Source organism: Myxine glutinosa, chromosome 1 (assembly GCF_964187855.1).
Source record: "Myxine glutinosa chromosome 1, kmMyxGlut1.1, whole genome shotgun sequence".
Taxonomy (NCBI): domain Eukaryota; kingdom Metazoa; phylum Chordata; class Myxini; order Myxiniformes; family Myxinidae; genus Myxine; species Myxine glutinosa.
In genome coordinates, this window is record NC_136261.1 from 172422945 (window position 1) to 172446601 (window position 23657).

General features: G+C 43.5%; 1 protein-coding gene across 1 annotated transcript in view; it reads left to right on the forward strand.

The window, feature by feature from the left end:
- Positions 1–23657, forward strand: part of MTREX (Mtr4 exosome RNA helicase) — a gene marked incomplete at its 3' end in the record, with an annotated part of 118740 nt that overhangs the window by 14487 nt on the left and 80596 nt on the right. Inside the window, 7 exon segments of the mRNA XM_068122445.2 lie at positions 4102–4164; positions 13940–14052; positions 17430–17604; positions 20535–20625; positions 20940–21064; positions 22389–22487; positions 22702–22804. Of these exon segments, the coding sequence (XP_067978546.1) occupies positions 4102–4164; positions 13940–14052; positions 17430–17604; positions 20535–20625; positions 20940–21064; positions 22389–22487; positions 22702–22804 (769 nt within the window).

Sequence of the window (23657 nt, forward strand, 5' to 3'; positions counted from 1 at the left end):
AAATGGGCCCCTTGGACAACTGTCTTAGCAAGGCTTTGTTCAATGTTCCGTTTTCTTGTTGGGACAGCAAAGAACCTATAGTCCGTGGGCTGAGTAGGGTTTACATGCACCCCCCCCCCACCCCCCCCACAACTTAACTTCCCGGGTATGTCCATGTACCCCCCACCCTAGGGGTTAGGAAAAACCATGTTAACAGAAAAAAAAACTCATTCCCAAGGTACCTCCCACGCATATTTTGATGTTACCCCCCTAGTAAGGGAAACATATGAAAATCTGTTAACTAAATTGTTACCAAAAAATTTCTTCACCAATATGTTTGTAAAGGTGTGTAATAACATGTGTTAAAATGTTGAAGGTCAACTCCCGTGGGAAACCCAGAAAAAAAGCTGTTGAATTTGGGTACCGAAAAATTATTTTCGAGAATTTTTATTTTTTTTAATCGGCCCTTAAGTAACTTATGAGGGGTCAAATAAGGGTTTTTCATGATTCTGAGTTGATTGTTAACATTTATATTTCACCACAGACACTCCTTTGTGGAAAAATAATTTCTAAATATATCTCATTTTCTACTTTGCAGGACATGGAGTCTAGCAATATGGATGAAGACGTTACTCCACCTGTGCTCAATTGCTTCATCTGTGCACGCTCGGATACACCAGCTGAAAGGCTCATACAGGCAACTCCAAAGGGATACTCAACTTTATTGAAACAAGCAGAAACTGTCGAAAATGTTACTGTTGTGGAACGTATGAAGGAGGCTCAAAAGGAAGGAAAACTGAGGTACCACCAGAAGTGTAAAAATGATCTGTACAACAACTTTGTTGCAACCACCAAGAAGTCAGCTCAAGCATCAAAGGCAGAGAAAGAGTCATCAAAGTTGAAGAGAAGACGCACTACTTGTGAGTTCAGTTCATCAACTGGCTGCAGTTCTAGAAGATCACAGTCAGTTGACCTCCTGTATAAGGATGTATGCATTCTTTGCAACCAACCAGCCCAGCTCTACAAAAATAATCCAGCACAAGCTAGAAATAAATACAGAGTGCCAGATAATTTGACTGCAGATACACTGAAGGCAAGCTTGCTGAAGACAGCACGGAGTCGCGGGGATGACTGGGGCACTGAAGTCACTGGACGCCTGGAAGGGATCAACGACTTGGTAGCAAAAGAAACACTGTACCATTTGCGATGCAAACTTATGTTTGCGAGAGGTGACAGTTTGTCCAAGACTGATGAGGAAGGAAAAAGGAAGAGAGGACAGAGGAGTATTGATGAGCGAGAGGCAGTTTTTATTGAATTCTGCGAATGGTTAGACTCAGAATTAGAGCATGGACCAAGTCCATGAAAAGCTGCAGGAGTTTGATCAGTCACCAGAGAAGAGCCTTTCTTATTCAAAGCATTGGCTAAAGATAAAACTTCTAGAGAAATACGAAGACACCTTGTATTTCACAACACAGGAAAGAAGGGCAGATGTACTCTGTCTCAAAGATGGCACCGACAATATTCTGCGAGAGCATCATGCTAATCTTGACCATGGAGATGAGAAGACTCAGATCATAAAGACGGCACTCAAGTTCATATCCAATGATATTGCCTTGATTGATTTAGGTCCAAAGTCATACCCCACCACACACAGTATGACTGACATCGATAGTCAGCTGACACTTGTTCCTGCAAGCCTTCAGATGTTCTTGAGACCGATTGTCAAGACAGACGAAAGAGTTGCCGTTTGGGGGCAGAATTTTATTAAGGCCTGTCGACCTCGGTCTGGAGTATTGCCACACCAAATGGGGCTTGCCATACAACTTGATCATAGATTTGGGTCAAAATGGATGCTCAACAAGTTCCACCGGCTGGGATACACTGAGTCTTACACGGAGAAACAAAACTACAAATACTGCTTCCTTAATAGTAGGAGTGGAGATGATGTTCCAGATACTTCTGGCACTCTTGACACCATTGTGGAGGAAACCGATGAACAGATCAATGATGAGGTTGCGGTTGATGCTGCGCTTGAGGATCAATCAGTGATGACAGCCAAAGTGCCAGCCAGTGAAAGTGAATTGTCAAGTAATGATCAGGTGGTCTTTATGGAGGTTGGGGAAACAAACAATGCAGTCACTCAGTTTGTTGGAGACAATATAGATTTAAACATTGTCTCTATTCACGGAAACACTCCCTTTCACTCAATGGGTTGGATCGAAGTCACCTCTCCGGCACCACCGTTGCCAGATCCACAGACAACAGCAGCTTTCCCCCGGGTGAAGTTGAAGGCACTCGACAAAGCTAAGATCCTGAGAGGAACTGAAGTAAAGATTATTCCATTTACGAACAGGAAACAGAAAGGAACAAATGCGATCATGTTTCTCCCCCTCGCTGAGCTTTCCTCCTGAGGAGCATGTCTCTGAACCCCAGTGACTATGGATGGACAATAGGTGTGCATGGGTATGAGCCAGTTCCAACACTGGACCCCACGGCTCCTGAGGAGCTATTGCAGTTCACGAGCTGTAATTGTCATGGAGATTGCAGCAACCGGCGATGCAGCTGCAAGAAGAATGGGGTCACGTGCATCTCGGGCTGTGGAGTCTGTAATGGCATTACATGCAGAAACTGCAGTCATGATGTTGTTGAGTCTGAAGAAGACATAGACAATGACTGTTGAAACTTCTGACATTGTGAATGAGAAATAACTCTTGAGTATTATATATGTATGTGAAATAAAAGCTACTTTGTGTGTAAATGTAAAAGTGAAAATATAAATGTTAACAATCAACTCAGAATCATGAAAAACCCTTATTTGACCCCTCATAAGTTACTTAAGGGCCGATTAAAAAAAATAAAAATTCTCGAAAATAATTTTTCGGTACCCGAATTCAACAGCTTTTTTTCTAGGTTTCCCACGGGAGTTGAACTTCAACATTTTAACACATGTTATGACACACCTTTACAAACATATTGGTGAAGAAATTTTTTGGTAACAATTTAGTTAACAGATTTGTGAAATATCTCATAAAATGCCCTTACTACCCCCCTGTGTCAGTGATTTCCGAAAATTATGGGTAGGCGAAATTCAAATGGCCATAACTTTTTACCTAGTCATCCTATGGTTGCATATGACCCCTCAAAATGTTTGTCCTGGGACACTCTTTACAATGTATGTGATCCCTGGTGTTGGGCTAGCGGCTAGGGTGCCGGCTTAGGATCCTAGGATCCTGGGTTCGAATCCCGGTCGATCGCTGAATTAACGCCAGGGGGGTTGACTCAGCCTGTCATCCTTTCGAGGTCGGCAAATTGAGTACCAGTTCACTGGTAATTCCCTGTTTGTCGTTAAAGGCGGCAAAAAGGGTTGGCGTCAGGAAGGGCATCCGGCCGTAAAACATTGCTTCAAAAAGGGGACCAAAAAACAACAACAACCACGGTTCCCGAAAAAGGCCAACCCCTGCTTGCGGTGAAAAATGGCCTCTAAAGGTGGTTATATATATATTTTACTCTTTACAATGATATGTGTTATATGCAAATGAGATCACTAATGAGGTCACCAGAGGTCAAACTATGAGGGAATGAGTTTTTTTTTCTGTGAACATGGTTTTTCCTAACCCCTAGGGTGGGGGGTACATGGACATACCCGGGAAGTTAAGTTGTGGGGGGGGGGGGGGTGCATGTAAACCCTTCTCAGCCCACGGACTAGGACTACTAGTATGTGAAGCAAGTGCTTCTTTGGTTCGACAATTGATGTGAAAGTTCCTGATGAACTAATGAATCGCCCATCCTCAAGAACGGACATCAGATTCAATCCAACAAGCAGGCGAAGTTCCCAAGGGGGTGTTATCTATGGCTCTTTTTCCCTGGTGATGACTTTGTTACAACAAATCTGATTTTGTTTCCAAGGGGGTGCTATTTAACAACTACAAAAAAATTCATTTTGACCCCATGGATTATTTAGTTTGAGTATAAAGAAGCATCACAATCGAGCAAGCATCTTGCCCATTGCACATGCATTGTTGGAGCTGTAATATAATGCTCTTCCTGTTTGCTGATTGATTGAATTAATTAATTTTAATTAGAATTTATTAATATTATGTATTTATTATTCCCTTTGTGTAGATTGCATTGCCCTTTGCTGAAGAATACGTACCTTTACTACCCCACACTGGCAAGCCTGCAAAGGTAAGTTGTGCTTTTTGTTACTTGTAAAGCACACAGCTTAGTTTTTATTTTATTTGAACACTTTAATACGTTGTCAGAGAATCCAAGTTGAAGACTATCGATCACATGCACATTGCACATGTGTTGAAGCCTGTTACAGGGTACATCAGGTGCTATCTCTTTATTACCTCCGCCACCAAAGGTGGATGGAGGTTATGTTTTCACCCGTGTCTTTTTGACTCCGTTTGTGAACAAAATATCTCAAAAAGTTGTGGACGTATTCGGACGAAATTTGGTAGAGATGTAGCGTATGTCACAAGGACGAAATGATTAGATTTTGGTGAAGATCCGAATTCGGATCCGGCTACTAGAATTTTAAAAGTGATTCTTCACCATTGGGAGATAGGGCCAAAAACGATACATAGCAGGATACAGTCACGTGAAAAAGTAAGTACACCCCATATAAAGTTTTGACTTTTTCAACATATTTCAACATACAGCTATTTGATCTTCATTTCAATAATATTGATAGATAAAGGTGCTATAATATAACAAATATCATGAAACATTTACATTTTGTAGTCCATTGTATAATTTAAATAAACATAAATGCAAATTTCGCATGTGGAAAAAGTAAGTACACCCTTGGCTCTAATAGGTGGTATTGCCCCCTTTGGCAGAAACAACCTCAAGTAGGCGTTTCTTCTAACTGTCTACCAGTCTCTGACATCGACTGGGAGAAATTTTTGCCCACTCCTCCATGCAGAATTCTTTCAGCTGTGTGATGTTTGAGGGGTTTCTTGCATGCACAGCTCGTTTGAAATCCTCCCACAACATCTCGATGGGATTTAGATCTAGGCTTTGACTTGGCCATTCCAGAACCCTCCATTTCCTTCTTTTCAGCCATTCCTTGGTGGATTTACTGGTATGTTTAAGGTCATTGTCATGTTGCAAGGTCCACTTTCGGTTGAGCTTCAACTTTCCGACAGATGGCCTCACATTTATCCTCAAGCACCCTCTGGTACAATGAAGAATTCATAGTGGATTCTATGATGGTGAGCTGCTCAGGCCCTGATGCAGCAAAGCTGCCCCAAACCATAATATTTCCACCACCATGCTTTACAGTCGGTATAAGGTTCTTGTGGTCAAATGCTGTCTTTGGTTTTCGCCAAACATGTCTTCTGGTACTATGGCCAAATAGCTCTACCTTTGACTCATCTGTCCGGTCGACTTCCGGTCCCTCGAGCGATGAGGCTTGCTTCGATCTCTCCACGGCATCAAAGTTTGAGTGTTTTCCCGTTAGTTTCTTTGGCAAATTTCCGCTGGGTATTTTGTTGTGTATGTGTTGTGTGTTTCTGTTTGGTTTTGGTTTTGTAGTTGTTGCAAATGTGTGTGTAATTAGTTGTTTTTTTTTGTTCGCGCCTCGTGCGGCCTGGTCTCTCCAGGCTCCCTCCCCCCCGTCAGTGTTTTGTGAATATGGGTTCTTTGCTTCATAGTATTTGCTTGTTTCTTTGATTTTCTTTTCTCCCCCCTACCTCTCACGAACATCTTACCCTTTGTCCAGCGTTTTAAAAACAGAACAAACAAACAAATAAACAAACAAACACAAAAAAATTCTATATTAATTCTTTCTCTCCTCCCGGACACGTGCCTGTTCGCTCTCCTCCTCGTCTCGACTTGTGCCCCGCCCCCTACATCTCGTTTTTCTTCCATCTCTGCTCCTGCTTTCTCAAATCCACGTTCTCACTTGGAGACTTTTCCCAGATTGTTTTTCATGGTTTTGTTTAAATATGTTTAAACCGCAGCTGTGATGCTGATGCCCCCCCCCCCCCCCCCAGAATTTCCATGTTTTAAACGTTTCCCAGTGTGTACCCTGGATTAAAATAGGTGCACCATATCCCTGCGTGTCGTAAGAGACGACTGAGAGGGTTGGCGTCAGGAAGGGCATCCGGCCATAAAAACATTGCCTCAAAAAGAGAACCATGACAATTACGAGATATGGGCAGGGTACAGCCTGAAGTACCCCGTGGGGGACCCCACTCCCTCTCGTCAAAACTCAAGGTGGGGAACCCGATCGAAGCTACATGGAATGTAGGGACAATGACAGGGAGATCAGGAGAAGTGGTGGAAGTATTGGTCAGAAGAAGAGTGGACATATGTTGTGTGCAAGAGACGAGATGGAAGGGAAGTGGTGTGAGAATGGTGAAGGGTAGGCAGGGACAGAAATACAAGTTTATGTGGCAAGGGTGCCTGGAGGGCGTGAATGGTGTTGGTGTCCTGTTTTCTGAGGAGTTTGTAGACAGTGTGGTGAGTGTGACAAGAGTGAGTGATAGGTTGATGATGGTGAAAATGATGATTGGAAAGCTCTTGGTGAACGTCATCTCGGGATATGCTCCACAGATTGGTCGAAGCGATGAAGAGAAGGACAAGTTCTGGTGTGCGATAGAGAAGCTGATGGAAAACGTGAAAGATGAGGAAGTTGTTGTGGAAGGAGGAAACCTAAATGGACATGTGGGAAGGAGTATGGACGGTTTTGAGGGAGTTCATGGGGGTTACGGATATGGTGTGAGAAATGGAGAAGGTGAAAGGATTTTGGAGTTTGCTGATGGAGCTGATTTGTTGATTTGTAATACTCAGTTCCAGAAAGAGGATAATAAGCTTGTTACATACACGTCAGGTGGGTCGACGACAACTGTTGACTACCTGATGGTGCGTAGGCGAGATAGGGGGCACCTCCGGGACACAAAGGTGATCCCGGGGAGGAGGCTGTTTCACAGCACCACTTGGTTGTCTGCGACATAAGGGTGAAAGGTGCGAGGAGAGCTCGGCGGGTGAAGTCTCAACCGAGAATGAAGGTGTGTCACCAATGAAAGAGGTGACAGTAAGGGAGGCATTAAAAGAGAGGGTGAGTAGGGTCGAGGATGATGTGGTTGAGCTTGAAAGTGGTTGGATGTCAATGAAAGCTAGTCTGTTGGGAGCCGTTGGTGAGGTATGTGGATGGACAAAAGGACCACCGAGGCACTCGGAAACATGGTGGTGGGATGATGAAGTTGGAAAGAGGATTGACGAGAAGAGGAAGAAGTTCAAGGAGTGGCAGAAGGCAAAGGGTACGGGAGCAGAAACAGCAGAGCATGAAAGTTATAAAGCAGCCAGGAAGGCTGCAAAGAAAGAGGTAGCAAAGGCGCAGGAGGCATGTAGGAAAATGTTCGGAGAACGCTTGGATTCGGAAGAGGGTCAGAAAGCAGTATTCAGGATTGCAAAGCAGATAGCGAAAGAGAGGTGTGATGTGATGGGGGTGAGTTGCTTGAAGGATGAAGTGGGACAAATCGTTGTCGACCCAGATGGAATTAAAGGAAGATGGAAAAGATATATGGAAATGCTGTTGAATACAGAGAATGAATGGGATGGCAACATGGAGAGTAACCCAGTTTTAGGACCGGCAGAGAAGATAACTGAGAAGGAAGTTGAGGAAGCGATAAAAGCAATGAAGAGTAGAAAAGCGGGAGGGCCGACGGGTGTTGTGGGAGATATGTTGAAGGCAGCAGGAAGTTGGGGTGTGAAGAGAATGACAGAGATCTGTAATCTGGTGGTGAAAGAAGGCCGCATTCCAGTGGATTGGGAACTGAGTACCCTCGTCCCTCTATAAAAGGGGAAAGGTGACCCTCTGGCGTGTGGCTCGTACCGAGCGATAAAGTTATTGGAGCATGGAATGAAGGTATTGGAAAGGGTGTTGGAGAGGAGGATAAGGAAGAAAGTGAAGTTCGACGAAATGCAGTTTGGATTTATGCCAGGAAGAGGAACGACAGACTCGCTTTTCATTGTGAGGCAGTTGCAGGAGAAGTACATGGAGAAGAGGAAGAAGTTGTTTCTTGTGTTTGTTGATCTGGAGAAAGCATTCGATAGGGTTCCACGCAAAGTATTGACATGGGCATTGAGGAAGTTAGGAGTGGAGGAATGGTTGATCAGAGTAGTGATGGCAATGTACAAAAGAGCGCGCACAGCTGTAAGGACGAAGGGCGGGAACAGTGGTGAGTTTGAGGTGAAGGTGGGAGTGCATCAGGGGTCGGTACTAAGTCCACTACTATTTGTAGCTGTGATGGAGGTGCTGGCTCAGAACGTAAAGGACGGTTTACCATGGGAGTTGTTGTATGCAGATGATCTGGTGTTGATTGCAGAAAGTATGGATGGACTGAAGGAAAGGATGAACAAGTGGAAGGAATGTATGGAGACAAAAGGTCTGAAGGTGAATATCGGAAAGACGAAGGTGATGGCAAGTGGTAAAGCATGTGGTGAGGTGGAAAGAACTGAGAAGTGGCCCTGTGCTGTGTGTAGGAAGGGTGTCGGAGTGAACTCCATTCAATGTACAATGTGCGCTGAATGGGTTCATCAAAAATGTAGTGGTCTGAGAGGGTCATTAACCAGTGTTTTTTTTTTTTTTTTTTTTTTTTTTTTTTTGTATACAAGATCGAGGCTCGTGAAAGAGCGAACATTAATCACACAGAAAGACAAACGGACACACAAAACAAATAACATCGGGAGCGGTAGACAAGATGGGGAGAGAGGGGGAAGGACACAAACACAACATTTGAGAGCAGGGACCGAGAGACATGGAGACATCGAGAGAACTGTGGGAGGGAGAGGGCTTTGGGAGGGAGGCATGGGAAGGGGGGGGGGGGGGGTGGAGAGGTATAAAACATATGGACATTGCCAAGACTTCCAGGAAAGAAGTTGGGTGGATCTGGGGTGAATTAGTGGGGGTAGAAAAGATCAAGGTTTTGGATGGGGGAAGATAAGAGATGGTGGTGAACAGCTGTTTTGAAGACCTGGAGGGAGGAGTGTGATTGAAGTGAGTGTGGGAGTTTGTTCCAGAGGCGGGAGAAAAGAGGAATGAAAGAGTGAAGGTGAGCAGAGAGCCGAGATTTCGGCAGTTTAACCATCAGAGGGTTGCTGGCAGATCTTGTGCGACCTGTAGGAATATTTGGGGGACAGAGCACAGAGAGAGCTGGGGGAGCAAGGCCGGAGAGGAGTCGGTAGAAGACAGAAAGACCACCTACCTGCCTGCGGTGAGTGAGTGAAAGGCCCTCAGAGATAGCTTCATCGCGGGAGATTCCAATGATTCTGAAAGCTTTGGATTCAACAGCGTGAAGCCGAGCCAGGTGTGAGGCAGGAGCACCAGCCCATAGGGGAGAACAGTATTCCATTGAGCTGCGGATGAAAGCCTTGTATGTGGTGAGGAGCTCAGGTGTGCCTAGGAAGGACTTCGCACGACGGAGGATGCCCAGTCGGCGACTGGCTTTGGAGGCCAGCTTGGAAATGTGGTTTTCCCAAGAAAGATCATGGCAGATGGTGAGACCCAAAAGCTTGAGCGACAGAACTTCTTGGAGAGGATTGTTGAGAAAGTAGATGGGAGGGTTGTCCAGTCGATCTTTTCGGAGAGACATAGTAAGAGTGTGAGATTTGTCAGGATTGAAAGACATGCTCCACATGTTTGACCAGTCTGTGATTTTGTCCAGGTCTTCAGAGAGTGAGGAGGCTGCAGACTGCCGATCTGAGGGAAGAGGAATGGAGCGGCAGAGAGTGGAGTCATCAGCAAAGAGATACAGAGGATTTTCCAGAGAGTCGGAGAGATCATTGATAAAGACCAGAAAAAGCACAGGGCCCAGCACACTGCCTTGGCGAACTCCAGCCTGAACGGGAAGGGGAGATGAGAGAAATCCATTCAGGGCCACATGTTGACTATGACCAGAGAGGAAGTCCGCAAGCCATGCATGGAGATTTCCATGGATACCATAGGAGGAGAGTTTGGTGAGCAGAGCTGGGTGCCAGACCGTATCGAAGGCACGTGATATGTCAAGGGAGACAGCTCTGATTTCCTGTTTGGCATTGAGGACCTCCATCCATTGTTGAGACAGCAGAAGCAGCATGTCCAGAGTAGAGTGACCTGGTCTGAAACCAAATTGATGATCAGAGATCAAGCCATTGGAGAAGAGGAAAGATTTCATATCCGAAGCAATGATGGATTCCATGACTTTGCTGATAATTGGGAGCAGGCTGATTGGTCTGTAGTTGCAAGGATCTGTTTTTGCACCTTTTTTGTGTAAAGCGGTAATGTTTGCTGATTTCCAGGATGCTGGCAGATGACCTTGAGCAAAAGATAGGGTGAAAAGAACAGAGAGGGTGAGATAGAGCGGCAGAGCAGGATTTTAGGACCCGTGAGCTGATGCCATCTGGTCCAGTTGCAGAATCAGAGTCGAGGTTTGACAAAAACTCCTCCACCTTGTCAGGAGAGAAGGTCACAGAGTCCAGGAGCAGTTTGGTTCGACTGGGAAAGGTGGGAACAGAGAGAGATGGGTTTGGGACTAAGGATTTTGAGGCAAAAACAGAGTTGAGGCATTCGGCTTTGTCACGTGCGATGTCAACTGTGTGGCCATTTGAGGTAAGGGAGGGGATGGAGGGGGAACAAACACCAGAAACGGATTTGACCAGACGCCACCAGGATTTGGAGGAAGGAGACAGGTTTGAGAGTTCATTCTTGAGTGAGGAGAGATAGTGCTTCCTGGCACTCCTGAGGGTAGACACACACTTGTTCCGAGCTTGGTGGAAGGAACTGAGATTTCCTTCAGTTGGATTAGCCTTCCAAGAGGCAAAGGCAAGTTGTTTCAGGGCAACTGCCTCACCACAAGATTCAGTGTACCATGGACGGGAGGAAGGGTAAGACAACTGAAGGCGAGATGGGATAAATCTGTGCATGAGAGAGATCAGTTTGCTTTGGAAGAATTCCCAGGAAGAATTGATGTCAGAGGCAGTGGAGATGGGAGACCAATCCAGACGAATGATGGCTGCTTGAAGACCGTCCCAGTCGGCCTGAGTGAAATGCCAGACTCGTCGACGCTGAGGAGGCTCTCTGAGAATGGCCAGAGAGATGTCCACTTTGACAATTGTGGCAGCTACATTCAAATGTAAGGTGTGCACAGAGGGAGCTGCAGATGGAGGAAATGTTGAGTTGGATCTTGGAGACGGCATGAAGCTGGAAGGTGTGAAAACATTTTGCTACCTCGGAGACATGCTGAATGGAGAAGGTGGATCAGACTCGGCAGCGGTTGCTCGAGTGAGATGTGCATGGAAGAAGTTTCGGGAACTGAGTGGCGTGCTGATGATGAGGTGAGTGTCGTTGAAGCTGAAGGGAAAGGTGGATGCTGCATGTGTGAGAAGTGTTATGATTTATGGGAGTGAGACATGGGTAATGAATGTAGAGCAGCAACGAAGGGTGGAAATGCGAATGGTTCGACGGATGTGCTGAGTATCGTTGAGAGAGAGGAAGACAAATGATGAATTGTGAAAGATGATGGGAATAGAGCCTGTGATTGATGCTGTGAAGAGGAACAGGTTGAGATGGTTTGGTCATGTGTTGAGGAAGGATGAAAGTGACTGGTTGAGAAGAGTGATGGAAATGAATGTAGAAGGAAGTTGAGGACGGGGAAGACCGAGAAAGACTTGGCTAAAGATGGTGGAAGAAGAAATGCGGGCAAGGGGGTTAACAAGGAGAGATGCAGAAAATAGGGCAAAATGGAGAAGATTGTCATGGGGACCACAGGGCTAACCCCCGCTCTAGTAGGGAAAATGGCCGTTAAAATGCATGTTGTTGTTGTTGTTGTTGTTGTTGTTGTTGTTGTTTGACTCATCTGTCCAGAGCACATTGTTCCAGAAGTGCTGGTCTTTGCCTCGGTGTTCATTGGCAAACTTTAGTCATGCCCTGATGTTCTTTCTGGACAGCAAAGGTTTCCTCCTGGCACACCTCCCATGTAGATCATATTTGTGCAGCCTCTTTCTAATGGTAGACTCGTGCACTTTGACATCGATAGTGGCAAGAGCTACCTGAAGGTCCCGTGATGACATTCTGGGGTTCTTAGAGACTTCTCTCAGCATCTTGCGGTCTGCTCTCGGGCTGAATTTGCTGGGGCGGCCTGGCCTGAACAAGTTGGCAGTTGTTTGGAATCTTCTCCACTTGTAGATGATCTTCCGGACAGTTGAATGATTGATTTTGAAATTGTTTGGAGATATTTTTAAATCCCTTCCCCGACTCGTAAGCATCTATAACCTTCTTTCTGAAGGCCTCAGAGAGCTCTTTTGATCTTGGCATGGTGACGCCGCACACTTCAACAACAAAGAGCAAACCAAACTAAATGTCTGAGGTTTAAATAAGACAGGTTCCTCCGAGATCCTCTCTAACGATGTTGTTATCATTTGCACCTGAGCTGGTGCACCTGATTCAAATTTTAGGTATTTGAAGAAGCGATAAATGTAGGGGTGTACTTACTTTTTGCGAAATTTATGTTTATTTAAATTATACAATGGACTACAAAATGTAAATGTTTCATCATATTTGTTAAATTATATCACCTTTATCTATCGATATTGTTGAAATGAAGATCAAATAGCTGTATGTTGATATATGTTGAAAAAGTCAAAACTTTACATGGGGTGTACTTACTTTTTCACGTGACTGTATATCAAAAAGTTGTGCACAGAATTGGACAAAACTTGGTGGACCGGTTGGGTGTCTGACAAGGACAAATATATTCGATTTTGGTGAAGATCTGAATATGGATTCGGATATGAGAATTATTTAATTTTTTTAAGTTATCCTTCACCATTGAGTGATATGGCCAACCAGGCGGAGGTATGTATGCTCTCTACTGAGTGCTGTTCCAGTTATTATATGCAAATAATGGTGAGAGAGGTGGTTTGGTGCCAGTGTTCGTATGTGCAAGTACCAACAAGTTGTTTTAAAATATAAGTTTTGCATCTGTTTTGAGCCTTCATTGACGAAGTGACAGTGAGGTTAAAGGGAGAAGGACACACGGGGCGTGCAAGCTGAGACGTAGGAAGAAGAGGAAGAGGAAATTGGGGGTGGAGCAGAACGAACAAGCCAACTGATAAATGAGGTTGGGGGGGGGGGGGGGGGGAGACATCACAATAGGCTGGAAAAGACGAATGCTTGGGAATGGGGTCATTTGAGTAGATGAGATGATGAGTATGGATGCGGGATGACCTGAGGCCAAAGCGAACTTTGGAAGGAATAGCACAGACTCGCTAAGCTGGTTCTACATACTATAAAAGTGAACAAGAGTTTCGGTGTGCAGTCTTCCTGAATTTTGGAAGCTTAGGAAATGGTAGCTTCCTGGAAAAATGTGTTGTGGAGGAGTTGGTGATGTTCTGGCGGTTGAGAGAGCAGAACAAGCTGGATTAGAGAAGAGCTGGTTTAAATAAAATAATGACATAAGCTACTGACCTGCCTGCGATATGAGTGCATCAGACCTTGTGTGACTTCAGCATTTGGAGAACATAGGCAGTGGTGGGCAGAGTTTTAGCCAAAAATACAAAAATGCTGGTACAAACACAACAAATTACAAGCTGTTAAAAAGAAAAGTAAAGTTACAATTTTAACCATGTACATGTTGTGCAAGACAAGTTTGGTCGTTTTCTTGGTTATGTGTTTCATCATGTATGATGGAATCTGTCTGCTTCAGCTGACAAGATGAACAATTAATTTTGTTGACGTTGACAAGTGTGTTTTCCTGCCTTGGGGAAACTAGTTGAGGCTGCCCATTTGTGATGTAGCACTTTGTCATGCTCTGATTTATAATGAAAAGCTCATGCTGAATGTCAGTTGCACCTCAATTTGGACTGTTAAACATGCTCTTGTCAACATTTATTTGATGAAATCCTTTGATTTGCCATGTATAGCTTTACATCTCAGTTGAGGAAGATTTTCATGGCTTTTTGTGTTTTGCAGGAATACCCATTTACACTAGATGCATTCCAGCGTGAGGCCATCCGATGCATCGAGAACAACCAATCGGTACTCGTCTCTGCGCACACGTCTGCTGGCAAAACAGTTTGTGCAGAGTACGTATTTATTGTGCTCAGTCATAGCTCTTGGATCTGTTTGGAGCACACTTAATTCTGCATTACTCTGTGCTTTTTTTTTTATAGCAAGCTTTAAAATTAGGAAAGAGAAGAAAGTCAACCTCACGTGCTTCCTCCGCACTTACTTCCCTGGGGTCGGGACAGATGGCTTTGACATAACCCACTTAACTAAATAAGGAACACCTGATAAATCAAGTTGATTAAGCCTAACTGATGCTCGTTTGTGCTGCATGTGCTCTCAACTCCAGCATGAGCCCGAGTCTTGACTGTCTGCACATCTCTTGAGGGTGTTTTGATGAGCTGGGTGATATCTCGATATTATTGGCTCGATAAGATATTGAAAAAATATCATCAACGTGATTCTACATTTTACCAACTGTATATCGGCACATTCAATAATGAAAAAGTGATGTGCGGTATTGTAAACCGAAGATTTTCAGCTGTGTACAACATGTATGCACCACAATTATTCTTACTCGACTTTCATGCGAATGCTGGGAAAACTCATCCCATTTACAGTCGTGGCCAAAAATATTGGCACCTTGCCCTTTTTGCTCAAATAATGCACCATTTCTTCCAGAAAATTGTTGAAATGAAAAAAATATTTTGGTATACACACATGTATTTCTTTGGTTTGCAGTAGAACAACACAAAAAAGCTGAAAAAATTACAAAATCATAGCTTATTTCACACAGAAATCCTAAAATGGCCTGGACAATATTATTGGCACCTTTTAGAAGTTGTTAGAAATAATTTGATTTCAAGCAGTTGATTCTCCTTTACTTTGGAATTGAACTCACCTATGGTGAGTTGCAGGTGCCTGCAATCTAAAAATCACTCATTCAACCAGTTTGAATGGAGAAAAGGAGTCATTCTGCTGTTTTGTGTCACTGTGTGTTCTGCAATGAGCATGGAGAAAAGAAAGAAGACCAGAGAATTGTCACACAAGATTGTAGCCAAGCATGGGCAATCTCAAGGCTACAAGTTAATCTCCAGAGACCTTGATGTTCCTATGTCTTCCGTACGCAATGTTATCAGGACGTCCAAGGTCCATGGCGCTGCAGCCAACCTCCCTAGTTGTGGCCGCAAGAGACAACTTGATCGAAGATTGCATCGAAAGATTGTTCAAATGGTGAAGAAAGCACCTCGTTCAACTGCCGAACGGATTCAAGCTGACCTTCAGACACAAGGTATGACGGTTTCAACTCGCACCATCTGTCGCCAACTCAATGAAAGGGGATTCTATGGTAGGATACCCAGAAGGACCCCACTGCTGAGGAAGCCTGACTGGAGTTTTCCAAAACACACCTGAACAAGCCAAAATCATTGTGGGAGAACGTCCTGTGTACAGATGAGACCAAATTAGAGGCTTTTTGTAAAGCACATCATCTCTATGTTTACAGAAAACAAAATGAAAACCTTCAAAGAAAAGAACACCTTCCTTACAGTCAAACATGGAGGAGGTTCAGTGATTCTTTGGTGTTGCTGTGCTGCCTCTGGCACTGAGTGCCTTGTGTGTGTGCATGGCTTCATGAAATCGAGAGATTACCAAGGCATTTTGGAGCACAATGTTCAACCCAGTGTCAGAAAGTTGAGTCTCTGTCGAAGGTCATGGGTGTTGCAGCAGAAGAATGACCCCAAACGCTTCAAAAAGCACCCATGAATGGTTCAAGACAAAACGCTTGACTGTTCTGAAGTGGCCAGCAATAAGTCCAGATCTAAATCCCATTGAACACCTGTGGGGAGATCTGAAAACAGCAGTTGGGAGAAGGTACCCTTCAAATCTGGGAGAACTGGAGCAGTTTGCACAAGAAGAGTGGTGTAGGCCAAACTGCCAGTAGAGTGGTGTAGGAAGCTCATTCCGCTGATAGGAAGCGCTTGACTGCAGTTATTTTGTCCAAAGGCTGTGCTACCAATCATCAAGTCTGGGGTGTAAAGAATTTTGTCAATGTTATATCTTTTTATTTTCTGATTTAAAAGGATATATTAAGTTCTGAATCAAAAACAAAGGTTCTGTCATATTAACAGTGAAATAAAGAATTGTGGAGACCAAATACCTTTGTCAATTTCAACTTATTTTTAGAGAAAATTGTGAGTTATTTGAAAAAAAGCGCAAGGGCGCCAATATTTTTGGCCACGACTGCAAGTTGCTCGTTCTCATGCTTCATTATCAGGATCTTTCGTTGAGTATCCTGAGTTGGTGTCTGAGGCAAAGGGGGACTATTTGCACTGGTACAATCGCCACATCCATACTCCGACTCAGAACGTGTGCAGAAGAGCTTTTATCAAGATGGCGAAGTGCGCAAACTAAGTGCTGCCCCCAGCGAAGCTCACAGACCTGCTGCCCTCAGAGCGACAAACACCAGAGTCAAACACAACATCTATCTCCCTCCCCCTACACACCATCACAGTTGATGCGCATTTCATCCTCTCCATGCATCCACCGTAAATAAAGAAAAAAAAAATCTTTAAAGACTGACTCGAACAGCACTCGGTAGAGCGCATACCTCCGCCAGGCTGAACAATTTGTTTTGTATCGCACTGATAGGCTGTATCTTGATTCGGACCTGAACCAAAATCTAATCGGCTTGTCACCAAATCAACTCGTCCACCAAGTTTAGTCATAACTCGTCCACAACTTTTTACCTCCGCCACTTTAGGTGGATGGAGGTTATGTTTTCACCCCGGTCTGTCTGTTTGTCTGTTTGTTTGTTTTTCTGTCTGTGAACAAGATATCTCAAAAAGTTGTGGATGGATGCGGACGAAATTTGGCAGAGGTAGTACATGTGACAAGGACGAATAGATTCGATTTTGGTGAAGATCTGAATATGGATTCGGATATAAGAATTATTTAATTATAAAGTGATTCTTCACCATTAAGAGATCGGGCAAAAAGTGCGATATAACGTGATATTTAAAAAAGTTATGGATGAGTTATGACAGTATGTAAACACTCGGAACTTCTTCAAAACGACACACAATTTTGATGAAACTTGACCACACCTTACATCTTCTGTGAAGTACCAGAGTTTGTTCATGGCATAAAAAATCAAGGTCAAAGTGGGTCCAGGTTTGTCCTGCCCCCCAGCCCCCCCCCCCCCCCCAAATAGGTATTTGCTTTCTTCCCTGAAACTACACACAATTTCAATGAAACTTGACCATGACGTTCAACACCTGTGATGGGCTAAAGTTTGTTCATAGCATTAAAAAAAAGCAGGGTCTACTGGTGAGGTTCTATCAGGTGAGCCCAGGGACATTGCTCCTATTTTTGTTATATAATATGTCATCAGCAACGTTTTTCGACATAGCCCAAATCTCCTCCATGCTCTTTAAAAATTCATTTTTCCTGTCTGCAGGTATGCCATTGCTCAAGGCCTACGTGAAAAACAGCGTGTGATTTTCACAAGTCCCATCAAAGCCCTCAGCAATCAAAAGTATCGTGAGCTGTATGAAGAATTTGCAGATGTGGGCCTACTCACAGGCGACATTACCATCAATCCTACTGCTTCTTGTCTCGTCATGACTACAGAGGTCTCGTTATTACTGACTATCTTGTATATTAAGAATGACATTCTTTCTCTGTAGTTTTGTTGCCATAATGACATCATTTTGGTCCCATTGAAGGAAACCTTGTGTTTCCTCATCCATATTCTTGAAATAGCATGGAGATTTTCAAGGTTCATTTGATTGTTTGAGTTAATTACCCTCGCCAGAAGATAGGGTATTGCATTTGAGTCCGTTTGTTTGTCTGTGTGTTTGTCTGCACAGAATAAATATGATTTTCTCTGCAACCATTGGTCCGATTGACAGGAAATTTTCACCATAGGTGCAACTCCACCTGCAGAATTTTAAAAAATGATAATTATGACGTCGTAGGTCACGTGGTTCGGCCACCATCTTGGAAAAATCGAAAAACTTTGCACCTCTATCTCGGAAAGCACTGAATAGAAAAATTGAGACATGGCTCATTGTAAAGAACTCTCCATGGGGAATAAAATATGTTGTTGATGATGTCATAGGTGCTTCCATTATGACGTCGTAATTCGACAAGTACAAAACTTCATCCAGTCAAGATGAAATTTCTTGAGCGCCATGTCGGCATAAACTGGTGGAGAAAAAAAATAATGACGTCATCGGTCACGTGGTTCTTTGCCATCTTGGGAAAACCAAAAAACATTGCACCTATATATCTCCGAAAGCGCTGAATCTTACTATAATTCACCAAATGTCCGTCCGACTGTCTGTCCGTCCGTTTGAAGGTACCGCAAAAACGGCTGAACCGATCGCAACGATATTTTGGGTGGGTAATCCTGGGATCTCCTGGAGTAAAATAGGGTATATTGTTTTTCCATTTTCAGGTTTGGACTCCCGCATAACGTTATTTTCCCGGGTGCCACACAAATGGCTGCACCGATCGGACTCTGTGACCTTTTATGACGTATGACATATGACAAAGACCTTTTATAAGGACATGGTTTGAATCCCTGCTTGAGAGAATGCCAACCCCCTCCCCGCCATCACGGTCATCTCTCCAACTCACAATTCCACAAGATATGCCGAAAGGACGACCCAAAACCAATTATCTTCTTTTTGATTCGTATATAAACATCATTAAAAGTAAATAATGAACTCTGCCAAAGTTCAAACGACATGAGTTTAATCTCTACATGAGAGAATTCCACATAGTTATTTGGGTGGTGTATCCGCTAACAGATCGCTGTCTCCATCGATCTTGCCAAGGCCGTAACACCTATTGGCTCAAAATCCTTTTAACTGTTGACTTGGTAGTTTTTACAATGAAGGAAACATTAACAATGTTGTTAAAAGTTTATTTTGTGATTGGAGTTATGTTGTTTGGAATGAAAAAAAGAGATATTGAGTTCAAGTAAATGACGACATGCCGTGATGGTTTTTACTTTCTAAACGTGAACTTCGCGGATCGCCATATGCAGATTCGCCACTGACCCACGATCGATGTTTCTATACGTGAACATACCCGTTTGCGAATGGGTACGTTTTTCGTGGAAGTCCTTCACGAACTTGCTGTCCATGTCTGACGTGCGACTGAGGGTGCTACAGGAATGTGGAATTTATTGGTTTCATGCTTTAGCATTCGCCGTATCTGCATTGCTTGTTTGCTTCCGGCCTCGCACCCATGCGTAGCACGGGTATCTCACTAGCATCCAAAACATATAGGGGGGTACATGCGAAACTGATGAAATTGAACATTTTGAACATGACTCGAGATGGTTACTGTTCACGCGGTTCGCTTTTGCCTTGACCCGCAACTGGAGGGTTCGTGATCACTTGTCCCATGTGTGGTGTGTAGCTATTATTTTATTTTCATAAACGTAACACTGAAAAACAAGGCATTTCCCGAGGCATGATATTTCTGCTGATATTATTTGATTCCACATTATCACGCATAATGCGACACTGAGGCAAATGTGTCTAGCGGCCCTGCCCCATCAAGCTGATTGACCGTCGTAGCCACGCATACGCCGGTCCTATTCTTTTACAAAGGAATGTAGTTTTGCATAGTTTTCGTGGAATCCTTTCAAACTAATAGAATTCGAATACCAAAGGATTTTGCAGGAAGTAAAACCCTGTCGGATGGTAGCAGAATCATTGCCGTTGATAGTGGAAGCTCAGAAATATGCCGTCTGAAGATTATTATCCTCGCCAGAGGAGAGGGTATTGCATTTGAGTCCGTTTGTCTGCACAAAATAAATATGATTTTCTCTGCAACCGTTGGTCTGATTGACAGGAAATTTTCACCATCGGTGCAACTCCACATGTAGAATTTTTAAATGATAATTATGACATCATAGGTCATGTGGTATGGGTGCCATATTAGAAAAACCGAAAAACTTTGCACCTCTATATCTCCGAAAGTGCTGAATAGAAAAAAATTGAGACATGGCTCGTTGTAAAGAACTCTCCATGGGGAATAAAATATGTTAATGATGACGTCATCGGGCACGTGGTTCGGCCGCCATCTTGGAAAACCCGAAAATATCTGAACCTCTATCAATGAAAGCGCTGCATCGAAAAAAAAAATGAGACTTGGCTCATTGTAAATAACTCTCCATGTGGATTAACATACGTTGATGATGATGTCATAGGTGCCTCCATTATGACGTCATAATTCGACAAGTACAAAACTTCATCCAATCAAGCTGAAATTTCTTGAGCATCATCTCGGGATAAATTGGTGGAGAAAAAAAAAAGATGAAGTCATCGGTCACGTTCGGCCGCCATACATGTTTTAACACAACAGCCTTAACCACTGCAGACACGTCCTGGCGAGGGTCTGCAATCTCTGATTGCTCTTTCTAGTTTATTATTGTATTTGTACCTTAATGATCGAGTCCATGTTGTTTGCTATAACATCACCTATATGTGTACTTGTTAACTGGTATTCATAAACATCGTTAAGAGGACATCTTGTGTTGTCTTAGATCTTGCGCAGTATGCTGTACCGAGGCTCGGAGGTAATGCGAGAGGTTGCTTGGGTCGTCTTTGATGAAATTCACTACATGCGAGATCTAGGTCAGTATTTTAAGCACCTTACGTACCTTGTTAATGTCCCCCCTCTTTTATTCAGCTTGATTACCAAACACCTAAAAACCCACCCACCCCCTCCCTGCTTAACTGTCACACCCAATCAATCACTTCTCCATCTTTCTACTTCATCTTCTTCCCCATATGCTTCCATTCCCTTCCTCTTTGGACTCCCTTTCCTCTAACCCAAACCTTCAGTGTAATGTTAAAATAATAATCTCCCTTGTCTGTATTTCAATAATTTTTGTGCTGTTGTGCTCAAATCAGTTTGCCTTCAATGATGCCGATCATTCACCTTACAGAACGTGGTGTTGTATGGGAGGAGACAATTATTTTGCTTCCTGATAACGTACATTACGTGTTCCTGTCGGCAACAATTCCCAATGCTCGCCAGTTTGCAGAGTGGATCTGCCATTTGCATAAGCAGGTATATGAATATCAAATAAACTGCAAGGCTTTCATCACAATGTGTGCAGGTGAATGCTAATAAAGTTCACATCGCTCAAAGGTATATTGCATGAAATGGCAAGGCAAAGAAAATTCATATAATGTGAAGTTTTCTTTCTCTATCAACCAGTTAACAAAACATGTTATTCCTACTTGATGAAATTTTAAACCAAAATGGTGGGTGGCAAAACATAAAAACAAGGAGCTGATGCTCGAAGCTTCTTGCCTTTTGGGTGAAATGTGAAAGGAATAGTTCAGTGTAATGTGAAAGCTAGATCTTGAACTTTTTTTGAAATATCGCGCACACAAAAGTGCATGGACAGATGATTGGTCGGTCGGACGGCTCCTTTTAATGTCCCTCGTATTCGACCTTGTCGGATTGGTGGGGAACAAAATCATACAATATGTGTCAGGTGAAACGATACGGCCAACGGGCCAAGGCAAAATTTTATTTAAATTACTTTGATTGTATCCTGCTGATTGAAGACAAAAGGTAAGCTGAATGACATCAACATTTCTCATTACTGGAATTGTAACACATCTTGTCAAAATGAATCGGACATATATTGGCCTTCGCCCCTCCGCCAAAGTCGGAGAAGGTGGTGGAGGGGCATTAAAATGAGCTCCGACCGTCCGACCTGTCATCTGCGTCCATGTATGAAAACGTTCATTTTGTGCAAGTGATATTTTAAAAACTGTTGAACGTTTAGCTTTCATATTTCTGATATCTGTTACTCATGATATTTCTCATGACGCTCATGACATGACATTATCTCAACCTGATTAAATCACGGTTGTGATTGGCTGAATTATGTTGCTATGGCACACTTTGTTTATAAAACAGCATAGAGACACTTGGCTTGTGTGTGTGATATTTGTAAAAACATTCAAGATTTAGCTTTTGTATTGCTGAGATCTATTCTTCATACCACCCATACTCTTTGTGTTGGTTTTTTTTTCTTTTCTTTTTTCTGTTCTACACTTAAATTGTGTGTTTGATTGTGCTGCATGTTTTTTGTGCACTAATCCCAGTTTGCTTGTACCATTGCTTTTATAAATTACTAGGTTGCCCCAGATAAAGGCAGTTTTAAAGAAGTTTGCGTAGGTCTCATCTATTATTGTCTTGTGGTATATGACTGCCGAATACATAATGTATATTCATTATGCTCCGAATCTGCTTTTCTAATCTGGTCCTCTGAATGTGGAAATTGGATTGCTGGATACAGTGTTTCCTTGCGCTTGAATGTTTCTTTCTTCCTCATCCTAATTCTCTCCCTCCCATATTTCCCAACATCACCCATTAGCCATGCCATGTTGTCTACACGGATTACCGTCCCACACCCCTCCAGCACTACATCTTCCCTGCGGGTGGTGATGGACTGCATTTAGTTGTGGACGAGAATGTGAGACTCAATTCCTATTTTCTTGTTCGGTTCATGTGCTGATAGTGAGCAAAACCAACTTGACAAACCCCTTCCACCTGTCACAATTGATATTTAAGCTTATTGTATAGTAATGATAACAAAGGAAATGTGCAAATTCATCCAGCATAGGTGAGATGAACCTTTGATTTACACATCTGCAAATTTGTGATATATCTATTTGACCATCTCACAGGGAGAGTTTCGAGAGGACAACTTTGATGCTGCGATGCAGGTCCTGCGAGATGTCGGTGATGCTGCTAAAGGGGACCAAAAAGGCCGGAAAGGAGGGACTAAAGGTGAGAAATGTATTTGTCTATGGTTATGCAGCACCTTTTGTTTTATAGTTGGCCTTATAACATTAAGATTTTGTAATCAGAAGACTACGTGCTGTTTTTATCGTCGCCGGAGACATTATGTTTTCAGGCTGTCTGTCCGAAGTTAGGAGTGGAGGAATGGTTGATCAGAGTAGTGATGGCAATGTACAAAAGAGCGCGCACAGCTGTAAGGACGAAGGACGGGAACAGTGGTGAGTTTGAGGTGAAGGTGGGAGTGCATCAGGGGTCGGTACTAAGTCCACTACTATTTGTAGCTGTGATGGAGGTGCTGGCTCAGAACGTAAAGGAGGGTTTACCGTGGGAGTTGTTGTATGCAGATGATCTGGTGTTGATTGCGGAAAGTATGGATGGACTGAAGGAAAAGATGAACACGTGGAAGGAATGTATGGAGACAAAAGGTCTGAAGGTGAATATCGGAAAGACGAAGGTGATGGCAAGTGGTAAAGCATGTGGTGAGGTGGAAAGAACTGGGAAGTGGCCCTGTGCTGTGTGTAGGAAGGGTGTCGGAGTGAACTCCATTCAGTGTACAATGTGCGCTGAGTGGGTTCATCAAAAATGTAGTGGTCTGAGAGGGTCATTAACCAGTGTGGCAGCTACATTCAAATGTAAGGTGTGCACAGAGGGAGCTGCAGATGGAGGAAATGTTGAGTTGGATCTTGGAGACGGCGTGAAGCTGGAAGGTGTGAAAACATTTTGCTACCTCGGAGACATGCTGAATGGAGAAGGTGGATCAGACTCAGCAACGGTTGCTCGAGTGAGATGTGTATGGAAGAAGTTTCGGGAATTGAGTGGCGTGCTGATGATGAGGGGAGTG